We start from the raw sequence: 15361 nt of genomic DNA on the forward strand, positions 1-15361 counted from the left end.
ATTACACACAGTTCAAGAAAGGGGTCTGAGGATCACAATCAATGTTCCTTCTAAACTGTGCATTAATGTGGAAGTTCATAGAATCATAGATTCCCTAGTTTGACACAAGCAGCAAACAGTGTCCCTCCAAAGAATAACCCACCCAGCCCCATTTCCTACACTATTACTCTACATTTCTTTGACTACACATCCCTGAACACTATGGAAAATTTAGCATGGATAATTCACCTAACCTGCACATCTTTGGACTGTGGTTGGAAATTGGAGCGCCTGGAGGAAACTCAAACAGACACGGGGAAAAAAGTACAAACTCCACAGAGTCACCTGAGGCGGGAATTGAACCTGGGTCCATGGTGCTGTGAGGCAGCAGTACTAACCACTGAACAAGCTACACAAAAATCAGCCCTTTTAAAAAGGTAGTGCACATGTGTAGCCACACAAAAACATTTAAAAAGCTCATTCATTCAAATAAATCAGTCACATTTCAAGAAATTTAGACGGTACTAGATAGTTACTGAAAAATGGCAAAACAATAGTATGGCAATGCAATTAGGGCCTTTCAATTATATTGCTAGAATACATCATTTAAAAAAATCCATGAAAGTGCTATAGACAGATAGAATAATAATTTGTGGAAAGGAACTGGATGCTTTCTTGAAAGTGAAAAGATTACAGGATTATATGGCAGGAGGATTGAGTCAAATTGGGGTAGATTTTTACAAGAATTAGCACAGGCACAATGGTGACCCACCTATAAAAAGATAAAAAAGGTTTCCATTAAGGATTAGGAACAGAATATGTATGTTATACATTATATAGATATATGCAGTCTATACAGCTGACGTCACAAACCCAAGAATCATACTGAAACCCAAACTGTACCAATCACAAAATATCATAACACCCCCACTGATGAGCCAAAACTACAAAGGATACAAAGTTACTGAGGTATTGATCTAAATAGTAGATTAGTCTAGAGATGAATAAGTAGATCAGCATCTGCAGGAATTTGGTTTTTATCATGGAGGTATTAGTAATCTTGACAATTGTGTAACAATACAAAACAGAATGACAGAAGAATGGTTTCTTTTTGTATTGATTTTCAAACCATTACAGTTGTCACAAGACAAATCCTTAAGAGATTAGTGGCGGAGTTAAACCTTCTTTTGGTGCAGTAGAAATCTTCAGAAATCAGGCAAAATTTCTGATTTTCTAAAGCAAATTTGTTATTTCTATTTTCTCAGCATTAATTCAGCCCATTTCGTGTTTGGAGAAAAGTTCATATAGCTAAATAACTTGGTGATTTTCTTTCAAATACTTCAAACTATTTGGAGGCAAACATTTCCACTAAATTTGTTCAATTCACAACCTTAATGCAAGCAACTTCTCACACGAATGCCATAGCTCATTTACACAAACAGTACAGACATCCAAATAGCAGGAAAGGTGTTTCACTTCATTACAGATATTTAATAAACTGCAATTTCTATCCAAATCAGTAGCCAGATAACTCAGCACACACCTGCTGGTTTTAGTTTTGTTTCCAATTAATCAAAATCAATCCAATTACAGCAGACTAGATAGTATAGTTAAAAGTCATAGCTCAAAGTTGAAAATGGTGCTGCATAGTGTACTTCTGCACAACCTAATAACATGTAAACAAAATAATAATATTACTAATTTCAGGGGAAGACAATTACTGTTCATGTAAATAAGGAGATTTTTAACCACATCATTATTGGGTCAACTCAGTCTAATTGCCTGATGACTACCATGTGCAGAATAATGTAAGAAAAACAGAGAAATCTGCTAAAGTACTTTTCCTGAATAAGACACAAAATTGACAGAACACAATTACAGCACATTGCATTCTCTGCATGTGGTTTTCTACTAGATGCTGAATTCAGGGGAAAACAAAAAGTGCCAACTTTCTAGATTTACACAGCTAACAAATATTGAATAGGTTAGTAAGCTGTTACTTTATGGTCATATTTTACTATTAAACCATTAAATAAGATGAAGTTTTTCCAAATACCAAAAGCAGTAGAAGTGTAGCCCATGTGAATCTCAATGTTTCTTAGGTGCAGAAGCAGAAAAATAAAACTCCAAAATATTGCACAAGCTACAAGTTGCAAAAGAAAACTTCCATTAAGTTAAAACAGAATGAATTTACTTTGGTATCTTAAATCAAACCAATGTGTTGTTGCAATTGGCTTTGTGCCATGGAATTGGATGTACTCTCAATATCTACATGTCACAATCACTTAACATTCAAAACAAATGTAACTTTTTAACAAATTAAATCTGGAAAACTACAATGCTTATAAATCTTTCAAATTTTACTTACTTTTACTGGCTGCTGAAACTCTGTCTTGTGCAGCATGATTTCTAGTTGCTGGAACATTTACCCCTTCACCTTCATTGCTTTGAACCTGTTCAATAAGAGTATAAGTGTGACCATATATACGACAGAGAGAGATCATTTTGAAGAAAAGCAAAAATACCACCTTATCTTAACAGGACATAGCATCTACTGCTGCTATTTGAATCCTTTACCATGTTTGCAAGTTGTTCAGAATAGGTTAATATTCATAACTCATGAACTCTAAACAAAAATATCTGAAAATTGATATTTTTATAATACTTTTGCTATTCCAAGTTAAACAGCAGTTTTAGTAACATAGTTGTTACGTTACTGATTTCGTGATCTGGAGACAAGTACAAATTCCAACATGGCAGTTGGGGAAAATAAATCCAGTTAGTTTAATTTGGGGAAAAAAATGTTGTGTCACTCCCGGTGACTATAGAGCCAGCAGTCTGTTATGAAAGCCTATCTGCCTCACCTATATCCTTACTCTGTCTAGCCTATATGTGACTGTAGACCTACAGCATGTAGTTGACTCGTAACTGTTCCCTGAAATAGCCTAATAGGCAAATGATTTACCAGAAGTTACTGTGAAAAACATAGTAATAAAACTGGTTGAACTACCCAAATACCTGCCCAAGCACACCATGCCTATTAGATCCTGAAAAGTCCTCTTCCTGGAGATCTGTGGACATATAAAATTAGGAAATCTGTCTTGCAGGCTGATTAAACAATAGCCTGGCAATCATACTCTCGAAATCATATTTTACATGCACTTTACAGGGGTCTTCAACACTGACTCTGAATCTATGAAATCTAATGATATCAAAACCAACATGAGCAGCAAAAATTACAGCATTCCCTGAGTTGCTGGATTTGTACCTCTGCGTGTTGAACAGCATTTGAAAAAAGCAACAAGGGTGCAGAATAAACATTGGGTGGAACTTCAACGTGCACCACCAAGTGTGGCTTGATAGCACCATGACATGGAATTAAATGGAATTAATTAGTGCTTAAATATTTTTACAGGAATAGAAGGCTATGAAACTATGGAAACTAGGATTAGAATAGTTAGGTGCTTGTTTATGACAGGTACAGACTCGATGGGCTAAAGGTCTCTTCTGTGCTATAGACTTTGAGGATTTTATGACTCTAACCGCTGTATGATGTTTACATGTCCAGATTGAATGGTAGTGAATGACAGAGTACGAGAATGGATGGAGAGATGTTTGGATGGAGTGGGTTGAGGTGAATCGGGATATGTGGTCAGATCAGGTAATGTCAGGGAGCTAATGAGACAGGATAAGGGGATGCCAGGGTAACAATTAGGTCTCACTGATACCAAAGGAGTTGCATGATTGGATAGGGCCAGGGGAGTATTAAACTTAGCAAAGAACAATACATCTTGCAATTCCATACTAAAACTTCATTTACAGGATCCATATCCCTCTATTCCCTTCCTTTCCATGTGTTCATCCAGATTCGTCTTCAATACTACTATTGTGTCCGTTTCCACTACCTCCTCTGGCAATGCATTCCAGGCACTCACCACTCTTTGTATGAGAATCTTGCCGCACACATCTCTTTTAAACTGCATCACTCCCCTTACATCTTCAACCGGTGTCCCCGAATAATTGATCCCTCCGACCTGGGAAAAAGCCTGATACTTTCCACTCTATTCATTCCATTTACAATCTTTATAAACTTCTATCAGGTCACCCCCTCAACCTCCTGCATTCCAGTGAAAACAAACCCAGTCTATCCAACTTTTCTTCATAGGTGAAATTCCCCATACCACGCAATTTCCTGGTAAGCCTTTTCTGCATATTCTTTTGATAGTGTGGTGACCAGAACATACACAATATTCCAAATGTGACCTAACTAAAGCTCTATAAAGCTGCAGCATAACTTGCCTATCCTTAAACTTAATGCTCCTTCCAACGAAGGCAAGCATGCTATAGGCCTTTTTCACTACCTTATCTACCCGAGTTGCCACTGTCACTAATCTGTAGACCTGCACACCCAGATCCCTCTGTATATCAATACTCCTAAGGGTTCTGCCATTCACTGTATTGTTTCCACCTGTACATGACCTTCCAAAAAGCATCATCTCACATTTGCCCAGATCAAGCTCCAGCTACCATTTTTCTGCCCATGTGTTCAACTGATCTATAAACTGCTGTATGCTCTGACAATCCTCCTCACTATCTGCAACTCCACCAATGTTTGTACCATCTGCAAACTTACTAAGTAGACCAGCCACGTTTTCCTCCAAATATTTACGTAGATCACAAACAGCAAAGGTCCCAGCACCAATCCCTGTGGAACACCACTAGTCACAATCCTCCATTCCAAAAGGCATCCTTCCACTGCTACCCTTGGTCTTCAACTAAGCCAGTTCTGTATCCACCATGTCAGCTCACCTTTGATGCTATGTGACTTCCCAAGAGGGAGGCACGAGGGCCAGGTGGTTAGTTTTGGGAGAGGTTGCTGGGGAAGGTGGTTTGTTCAGTGGGTCAGAAGTCACATGTAAACCAGACTTTCTTCCCTCGAGGACATTAGCAAATTGGTTGATTTAGTAAGTAACATATTAAGCAAATTTTTTGGCAGATGAACAAAAACTGAAGTGACAACTCACCTCTTCTAAATCAAAAGAGAATTCCTTCTGCTCCTCCATCAGAGTTTTCACAAATGGATGCTGAATTGTTGCAGTAGGCCCTTTGCTGTGAGTTGAACACACTGGTCCTGTGCTCACTATCTCTGAACTTTCCTGGGAGTGGACAGATGTCAGTTCGCTGTTGGCTTCAGGTTCCATGTCTGTGGAGGTACTGTGGAGGTCCTCAGTCAGAACAGAATCTGAGATCCCACTATCCTCTTTCAAATAATTCCCTGACCCTTTTCGAGTGGACACAGCCCCACTCAGCACGGATGTCTGGCCAGCTGTTACGTCGCATGTCTTTCCCTGAGGAACAGATTCTGAGGGATTAAAAGGAGAGTCACTTCCACCAATCACTTCTTCAGTTACAGTCTTCAGTGAAGAGTCAGTCAATTTACGCCATTTCTGCAGCCTTGCTTCTTTCTTTTGCTTTACCTCCTCTTTCTTCTCATTGTCAGTCATACTTTCATTAGTCCCGGGAGACTGCGATGGTTTAGAACCTTCCGTATCTGCTGATTCTGCTTGATTGCTGGTTTCTGTCCCTTTTACCTGCTGTGGCCCAAGCAAATTGAGTTTTGACACGGTTTTCTTTAATCTACTGGCTGCAACATTTCCATTTGCAGGAGCTTCACCTGCAGCCGGGTCTTCTGTTGAACTACCAATCCTTTTCACATGGGCACCAGAAACTTGAGAATACAGTGATGAGAATACATTAGCTACAGTGGTGAGAACTTTAATCTGGCGGAACCGGCCTGTAATTGAAAGGAAGAATTTGTCATACAAAGAATACTACACATGATAGAGCTTAGGATATGACAGCAACACACAGAAGGATTAAATACCAATAAAATTTGTAACAGTCCTACACAAAGTTTCTCTATGCCATCTGAATGATAGACCAGAGACAGACAGTGCCATTCACATGAGAATATAACTTTTAAAAAACGCTTTGCGATTTACAAGTGAAAGAACTGAAACCAACATGGTCATTCTAACAGATGAGAGACTTAACAAACAATCCAGGTCTTTTTCAATATATAATTTTAGTTACATTCCACTGTAAACTTGTGCTATAAATTCTTATTCTCCACAACCATCTGTTAAGGATCAGCACTCCAAAAACTAGTGCTTCCAATTAAACTTGTTGGACTATAGCCTGGTGTTGTGTGATTTTTTTTTAAAACTTTGTACACCCCAGTCCAATACCAGCATCTCCAAATCATGAGTACCATCTATAATTTTTATAACTACTATAACTGTATAATGCCTGGTCACGGTGAACATTAACCATGAATAGTGATCACTACTGCTTGAAATCATGTAATGTTATCGCAACAGACATACTGCCATTTCATAAGAACAAATCTAATTCTATACCTTAAATACTTCAAAAAATATTTGTAAAGAAATTCTGGTCAAGTAACAATGTATGTAGACAGCACCCTTAAAATATCAAATCGTCACAACGTCTTTCATTTAAACATCAAAAGATTCAGCACTTGGTAACGGAGGAGATATTAGGGACAGTGACCAATAACAAAAACACACATCTCACAGCAAAGGTGGCTTAAGGCAAAACTGTTGATGATGTAGTGTTTAAAGCTGGAACACACAAGAGGCCAGAATTAGAGTACGCACAAATCACCAAGTTATAGGACTGAAGGTGATTAGAAGAATAAGGACTGGTTAGGCCCTAGAGGCTTTTGAAAACAAGTCTGAGAGGTTTGCAACCTGACAGACTATGTAATAAGCTATAATTTAAAGACATTTTTAGATCGCAATGATTATTTGGACACAAAAATGACCAAAATATGTGTATTCAACAAATATATAGAAGACCTCATGGAAATTAAACAGCCAGATGATAAAGAACATAAAATTGGCTAGAATCATTCAGATTTCAATGGTATTTTCAATTAATTAGCAACCTGTCCATGGTAGGATGTGGAATTTTCAGAGTTTTATAACAATGGGGATGGTATCAGTGAAGTGTAATGTGGCAAGTGTTACAACAAGTTTGATATATCTGTAAGGTTTAGCAAACAGTATACACATATAATGCTGATTGTCCTTATTGGTTCGGGCTCCTAAAGACATTGCTTTATGCTGGATTGTATCACTGATATTGGGGGGGGGGGCTACTCTATAATCACATACAACTCTTCAGACATTAACATGCTGACCATTTTCTTCATTACCATTAACTTTACCGATAGACAAAACCATAAGTCCCTAACAGCCAATGTTGTGAAGTCCAAGGCTTGACTAGAGGGGAGTGGAGTATTGTACTCTAAACTATCTGAAAACCATGTTCTTTAGTAAACATCACTACATTTATCCTAACAGCAGTGCAGTCAGTAGTTAATTCTTCATCATCTAAGTAGTCCACAAAACAAAAGGCTAACTGAAAGCATTGAAATAAAAGATCAGGGAGGACAATAGTAACATACACAAGGCGTCAGATAAAGACAACTGTTGGAATTTTTTGGGGAAGCTAATCAGTTGAAATATTGGGGGCAATTCCATCTCCAGCTGCCCAGGAAGCCCCAAGCATATTTCACAGGTCACTGCCCAAGGTCAGGGCCTTTAGAAGCAGTGGCTGCTGCTGGGATGGCAATCAAAACTTGAACAGAGGCAGTGTTGGAAACCAGATAGCCAGGCAGTTGGAGTGGGTGCTGGGGTCTTTTTGCAACAATCAGGGGGTCAGGGACAGTAATGAATGAAGGTGTACGTTGGGGTTGGTCTTTCTCATTGGGTAGGGAGGGAGGCCCATCTCGACATGCTTTAGTCAGGAGGAGCTCCAACATAATGTTGAAGCCACAGTTACATAGTTGTGACCATTCCCTTTCCCTTCCTGACTATGCCACTAGTAGATTACCAGTCACAGTCAGAGGAGGATTCTTTGTTGTCATTAATTAGTCACTTACAAGCCTCAAATTGCCCAAAAGAGAGCATGACACCTGGCATCTACAACGGAGGAAGAAAAATTTTGCATTTGAGTTACTTCCAACCTTTTGGAGAAAGGTCAATGTTATTTGCATTCTGAAAGCACTATATCATGTAAGTGTGTTTCTTAAAATCTCTTCCTATCTGCTATATTCTTGCATCTCTTTACAGTTTGTTTTATGAGACAAAATAACTTGTATGTAAAGTGACTTCTTTGTGACCTGAAACTGCCAAACTGGCATCAAATTAGGAACAAACTTGCATTTTGGTAGTTTTCTCTGTGGAAACAGGGTCAAGGCTATGCAAAAACAGATATGCCACTTAGAATACTTACAGTCATCAGGATTGAGATTCATTTGTGTTAAAACATAGATTGCTTTTCCTTTTTTGAAAATAAATAGGAAGCATTGTTATTTCTTCAGAAAATAAATGTTTGAATAAATTGTTAAATTACTCAATTAGGCTATGGTGCAAAATGTTAATAAACAGAGAATATTAATCAATTTGATTTTTTTTTCAAAAAGAGAAACCTACTTGTAAGAGCAAAATTTGGATTGTCTAATTCCATACGTTGCATTTGAGCATCTAAAAATAGCTTAAAATCAATTCCTTTTGCAAATGATGCAGCATTAAAAAATCGACATGGAATTTTAGATGCAAGGTCAGGCTCATCTGTTCCAAATCCAAGATTATACAGAACATCCTCAGGATCTTCCTCATAAAGGTCCAATAATTCTGAAACACTGAAAACAGAAAATTAAAAAAAAACAAATATTTCAATGCAAACAGAGTGCAGCAAGTAAAAAAAGGTTCAAAAATTATCAAACTAATCAGAAAAATAAACTTATGGTCAATTGTGAGTTTAATAGTTCTTTGCACTTTTGTACAGCCTCAAAGGCTTTCCCAGCTAGAATGCAGTAATAAATGCTCACCTACCACTGAACTCCTTTGCATTCTATACTAGACCATGGCTCAGATATTCTGGACCCTATCTCCTAACCAAAGAAACTTTATGGAAATGGCAGGGGTGAAATGTCCATGACCACAACAGAGTGAGCACAGTCAAGATTGGGACCCACATCCTTATCTGGACTATAAAAATCCCATACAATGGAGCAGGAATTCTGGAATTGGATCCCACCCACTACTTTGTGGGCAGCACGGTGGCACAGTGGTTAGCACTGCTGCCTCACAGCGCCAGAGATCCGGGTTCAATTCCCGCCTCAGGCGGCTGACTGTGTGAAGTTTGCACGTTCTCCCAGTGTCTGCGTGGGTTTCCTCCGGGTGCTCCGGTTTCCTCCCACACTCCAAAGATGTGCTGTTCAGGTGAATTGGCCATGGTAAATTTCCCGTAGTGTTAGGCAAGGGGTAAATGTAGGGGTTTGGGTGGGTTGCGCTTCGGCGGGCCGGTGTGGACTTGTTGGGCCGAATGGCCTGTTTCAAAGCTGTTATCTAATCTAATCTAAAATCTAATACTTTTAAATACCATCTGACTCCATTCTGACATGGACGGCAACATGAAAATCCAGACCTCAATGTCTCAAAAGGCTGAATCAATCGGGACAGTAGATATATACCTTTCAATTTAGAGTAACGAAAGAGTATTTTTACTCAATATGTACTTAAATTTCAATATGGTACATTAAAACATTTTCATGAGTTTTCATAGAGTGAAACACATCACTAATTCTCTCTGATGTGTTTTGTTTGCCATCTGGGGAAATCCAGTTAATGAATGCATACGTTTGAGGGACTGTTGACAACACAAAGTACAACCTTATTATTAGGGAATGCTAAAAGGAATGTTTGTACTTTTGTTCTAACCCTGACCAACCAAGCTTAAAAATATTGTTCACATTAACAGTCAGCAAGAGTGTTAGCCTGGTATGACAAGTTATTAATATGTAATGTATGCAGTGCAGAAAAAAAAAGTTTCAACACTTCAACTGAACAGATTTAAAAATAATAGTTGGCTATACTGAAAAAGACCTGTAGGCCATGCCTGTGAAATAATAATAGTTAATAGCAAAGAGACATATCATTGCATACAAATGATCAACAAAAATAAAGATGATTCTAAAAAAGAAAACAATCAACATAATAGCCTTTTTTCATCATAATGCTGACACTGAGGAAAGAATTAGAATTAATGATTTTAATAAGGAGGGATGGTTCATAGAAGATTGGTGGAAAACAATTAAGATTGTGGATAATTAAGTGCAAGGCATTACTGAAATCACCAACCACTTATCCTGGAAAATTAGGAATTCCTGGGTAAATCCTTTTATACAAGGCCAAACATATTTTCACGCACAACAATGGCAGGAAATGAAAAATTGACGTAAAAATAACTTCTTTAGTGCAATACAATTGCATTTTTTTTTAAGAAAAGCAACCATTTAACTGCTGCACATCCAAACTCTCAACAAATTTACTAAAAACCGGAAGTACATTTATAATAACACAGTTTACTCAAGTAGAAGGCATGCAGACATTTTTGAACTACATTATAATATACTTTCTGTACAAATTCAATACACATTGTTAAACATTATTAGCTGAGGAATATGCAGTGAACAACAAAAAAGGTTAGAAGCCTACACTTCATTTGATATCAGATTACCTAGATACAGTTGTATTGCTCCTGCCAGAGCCAGTAGAATTCATGCTGTTTCCCATTTGATAAAACTGCTTCCGCTTTTCCTTGGCTGATGTCCCATGGCTACAAGGCATAAGTGTTTGATTAGAAATATTGAATGTTCTCTTCAGTAAGCAAATTAACAAAAGCATTTTTCCTGATTTGTATACTAACCTTGCTGCTGATATCGAGTCACTGCAAGTCTGAAGATGTTTTGCTGTAGATGAAAAGTTTGAATAATAAAATTTATTGGTCTTCAGAAAGTCTACAATTTAAACAAACAGCTGTATAGATGCAGATATCTAACTTCACAAGCTAGAAACAATAGCTGCTTGCTTATGTGCTCCTTGACTCGATAAGCCATAAGCACTTTTATTTCATGCTCATCCGCACTTTATAGCTTAACTGGTATCCTTCTCACTTAAACAAAAGTACTGTGAATGCTGCAGGTCTGGAAACAAAAACAGAAAATGCTGGAGAAACACAGCAGGTTTGGCAGCAGTGAGAGAGAAGCAGCGTTGACATTTTGAGTCTGATGACTTCTTCAGAACTAATCCTCTTCTTGCTGTTTATTCAATTTTGCATACACTTCAGAAGATCAAAGCTTACTTTTTTGAACAACCTGGCCACATAACAAAGTTAAGACAACTGGTACATAGATAAATTTTACTCTGTGCAGACTTGTTAAACCAATTGAGTAAACCTCTGCTGATAACTTATAAGGACAGATTTGTGGCTTTGCATACCCAGTGGAAAGCCATGGGTTCCAAGAGTGCTTCTGGGAAATTGGAAGGCAGGCTGTGTAATATGACTGCAAACTTCAGTAAGGCATTCACACTAAATTACACAGGATGTTCCTGCAGTAACACAAAGGTAGAGGAGTACCCTTATAACATTCAAGTAATTATTTTTCTAAAAAAAAAGAGGCTGAACTCCTTCGGTGCCATAATAAGTCTGTGCCACTTTGGCAAGATAAATAAGGAGGCACATTATTTGAAAAGTAGATATCTAAGCTTGATACAGAGCACAGGTATGGGGGAGTGTAAATACAGAAATCACTAAAGTAGCAATGCCAACTAATAAGGTTACAAATGAAACCAAGCACTAGAATTTATTTCTAGAGGTACGGAATTGACAAGTAGTGGTATTGTGCTAAATTTGTGTCAAACCTAGTGAAGCTATGATTGGAGTAATGCGTGCAGTTCCTGACACCACATTATAAAATTGATATAGAGACAACAGAGTGAAAAGAAAAAAATTGTCACTGTCAGGAAATTATAAACTGACTGAGGATCTTTTCTGTTCAAAAGAGAGCGCTGAGGGTGAATAGGTAGAAGTTTTAAAAAATATGAACAATATATTTGGAGTAGACTCAGATAAAATGAGTTCACATCTAGGAAAGAGCAAAACGACAGAAGATGATCAGTAACCAAATCAGATGAAGAAATCAAAAGAAACTTCTTTAGTTCGAGTGGCAAGTGTGTGGAGTTCACACCCACAGAAAGTGGCTGGGGTAAATAATATAGATGCATTGAAGGAGACTCTAGCTAAGTCTATAAAAAGGATACAAGGGTTTTGCTTACAATTGTGTGGGCAATGTTGGGAGGAAGCTCATACTGTATAATTCTGAACTGACTTGTGCCAATGGCATGTTTCTGAGCCATATACTCTGAACAATTCTAATAAGTCTTCTCCTTCCCATTTCTTCATATCTTTAATAAATCTGTGGCATTTGGAAAACAAATGTAATGTAAACCATCTGAATTCTAAATGTACTTCAATCCCAGTGATATTTCAGTTACATAAAGGTTTAAGGGATTAAGGTAACACCCAGTGTAATAAAGATTTCATGTTAGGTATTTCATCTGTATGGATTTAGAGGATTTTCAGCAGGGAAGAGATTCTGGTGTCACATCAAGCCTCAAGGCTGTTGATTGAATAAAGAAACAAAAACAAGCAGAGTTCTCCCGCTCAATCATTTTCCATGACTCATATATGGGTGTACCCCTATCAAATGACATAGGACATCAAGCAAGAATTTGATTGTGATAAGTAGGATGAATAAACCACATGCTCAATTATCAAGGTCATGTGAAAATGTGTTGCATGTCATCATGGACCAACCTGGAGTCAGTTTCCATACTTGCCTATGAAATCCAGCTCTCTCACATCTTAACCATTCCATTGTTGATGCTACGTCAAACTACTTGCGTTGTTTTCAGCATTAGATTAACCCCACCTAAGCACTGGGAAACTATCAAATAAAAATAATCTCTTTGCACCAATTCCATCCTCCTTCCAAGCCATTTTTTCAACTAAACCAGCCTGCCCAAAACCTTGGCAACTCATTCAATTGGAAGCTGAATTTGCCACCTTTCATCACCAATATTGCCTGCCTCTATTATTCAACATCCTGCACCTCCCCTCACTTGTTCCACTAGACTTACTTATTTCAGCACTTGTTTAATGAGCCCTCCCACCTTTCATCATACAAAACCTTCAGCTCAGAGTCATAGAGATGTACAGCACACAAACAGACCCTTCGGTCCAACCTGTCCGTACCGACCATCTAAACTCTATTGTCCATAACATTTTGTAAAAAAGCTTCAGATCACTGAATGAAATATTTCCTTTCTTGTCTCAATACCCTTTTTATTAAATATACCTCTACAAGATGCTTTGGGGGATCACAGCAAGAAGAATGCAAGCTGTTGTTACTCATTGCAAGAGGTTACAAGTGTAGCTGCAGAATGTGATTCAATAATATCTTCTTCGAGAGAGGGTGAAAATATATTTACTTCTAAGCTACATCTTATTCAGATATAATGCCAGATGTAGATTCAAATATTTAATTTCCAGATATCCAACGTAGTTATATGGCTCGAGAGCAAAATGGTTGAAGCCAAAAAATAAAAAAATGGTAGCTAGGAATTTGAAGAGCCTTTCCTGAAGATTTACTATTCAAAGCAATAATGCACAGTAGTTTGTGCATACCAATATTTTCAGAGAATTGTGTATCTGTAGGGAGTAGATGCATGGTCGGAGAGAAGGGCATCTAAACAATGGAAGTGTCATGGGAGATTGGAGGTGGCAGCACAATGAATCAGTAGCACCAGCAAGGTGGGCCCAGCAACTAAAAGACAGCACCAAAGGTGGGGCAACGTCTTCGTTGGTGGGTCTGGAACCAGCAGCGGTGAGGCAATGGAGGTTTCTCTTTCAGTTATTGGAGGCTGGGTGCCAGCTTGGACTGGACTGGACAGGAAAGACCTATTCTGAACTTTTTACTTCTTTATTTTTCTAATTTGTTCCCCTGACCTGTAATGCTGGACTTTTTTTTATTTCTTTGCTTTCTTAATTTTAGCTTTAGCAAATATCTGTACCTCTGTACTTAAGATGGTACCGTAATGTGGCGACTTGTAAACTTTTCACTGTACTCATTTGCGCACATACGACAATAAAGCTAATTCAATTTCATTCAATGCTTGATAGAGTGCTTTCAGGGAAATGAGCTTTGATTCTGTCTTCTGAACCACAAGTGCTTTCAGCATGATCCCTTTTTATTAATATTTTAGAGAACAGTCATGCGAATCTCACTTCAATCAATCTAAGAATGCTACAGACACATCCTTAACGTTAATGTTGACAAATTTGCGAGCTTGGCAAGCGAGACTGGCTTATTAAGAGGAATATTTTGTTATTTTTCATTCCATGAGCAATTTAAAAAATTATATATCACTTATTTCTAATAAAATAAACTACTCTGTCAACTTAAAATTGACCTCATCAGTCTGGGACAAACAAAAACAGGGAGGGGAGACAAGTCACACATGTGACCATAGAACATGAGAATCATAATAATCAGGTCTTATTGAAAAGGTTTTTGGTCAGTAAAAAGTTATACAAATTGAGTGCAAAGCATTCTAATTTGACTTTTGATTATTGAACTATTAGTCATAACTAAGCTTATTAGTATCTAAGTTTGCTATAACAGACTATATTAAGGCTTGAGGATTTTAAACAATTCTGTAATATCAGTGATTATTCTAACATCTTTTCTCGAGGTCTCAAAACCTTACTGCCTACATCTTAACTCACACCAAATCACGTTCATCTAACACCCCATGCATGCTGACTTACATTGACTCTCAGTCAAACATTTTAAAATTTTAATTGTTGTTTCCACATCCCTCAATGGCCTCTCCCCAAAATTTGTAACACAGATGCACAGCTCTAATAATTAAATCTCTACTGCCAATGGCCACAAGTTCAAGTCTCAGTCTCAGTCATCTGAATTTGTTTATTCTTGCTTTTCGAACATTACTTTGGAAAACCAGCTCAACCCTTTTTCAAAGCAAAACACATTGCTTAATGTTTATTTTGTGCTATTATTGTGTTATTTATAGAGCACTTGTAACATAATAAACCATGCCAAAACACTTCACAGAAGCATTATAAAACAAAATATCCCACTGAGCCACATCAGAGGCTATTGGGATGGATCACAAAACATTTGGACAAAGAAGTGGGTTCTGAGGAGTATCTTTGAAGAGAAAGCAAAGGCAGAAAGGTAAAAAGGAGGATATTCCAAAACTTAGAGCCTAAGCAGTTGAAAGTAAAACTACCACTGGTGGGACATTAAAAATCAGAGAGATACTCAAGAGGCCAGAATTAGATCAATGGAGAGACTGAAAGATTGTGGGGCTGGACCAGATAATTGAGGTAAAGAAAGATAGTCAATTAAGATATGGGAATCTAG

General features: G+C 37.7%; 1 protein-coding gene across 5 annotated transcripts in view; it reads right to left on the minus strand.

Moving 5' to 3' along the window:
* itprid2 (ITPR interacting domain containing 2) overlaps positions 1–15361 on the minus strand; it is a 155851-nt gene that overhangs the window by 35054 nt on the left and 105436 nt on the right. For all 5 annotated transcript variants that reach the window (XM_072579072.1, XM_072579076.1, XM_072579077.1 and 2 more), the window contains 5 exons: positions 10780–10822; positions 10591–10689; positions 8502–8710; positions 5004–5773; positions 2348–2432 (listed from right to left, as the gene is read on the minus strand). In XM_072579072.1, the coding sequence (XP_072435173.1) occupies positions 2348–2432; positions 5004–5773; positions 8502–8710; positions 10591–10689; positions 10780–10822 (1206 nt within the window). The remainder of the gene's footprint in view (positions 1–2347; positions 2433–5003; positions 5774–8501; positions 8711–10590; positions 10690–10779; positions 10823–15361) is intronic.

Source organism: Chiloscyllium punctatum, chromosome 10 (assembly GCF_047496795.1).
Source record: "Chiloscyllium punctatum isolate Juve2018m chromosome 10, sChiPun1.3, whole genome shotgun sequence".
NCBI classification, from domain to species: domain Eukaryota; kingdom Metazoa; phylum Chordata; class Chondrichthyes; order Orectolobiformes; family Hemiscylliidae; genus Chiloscyllium; species Chiloscyllium punctatum.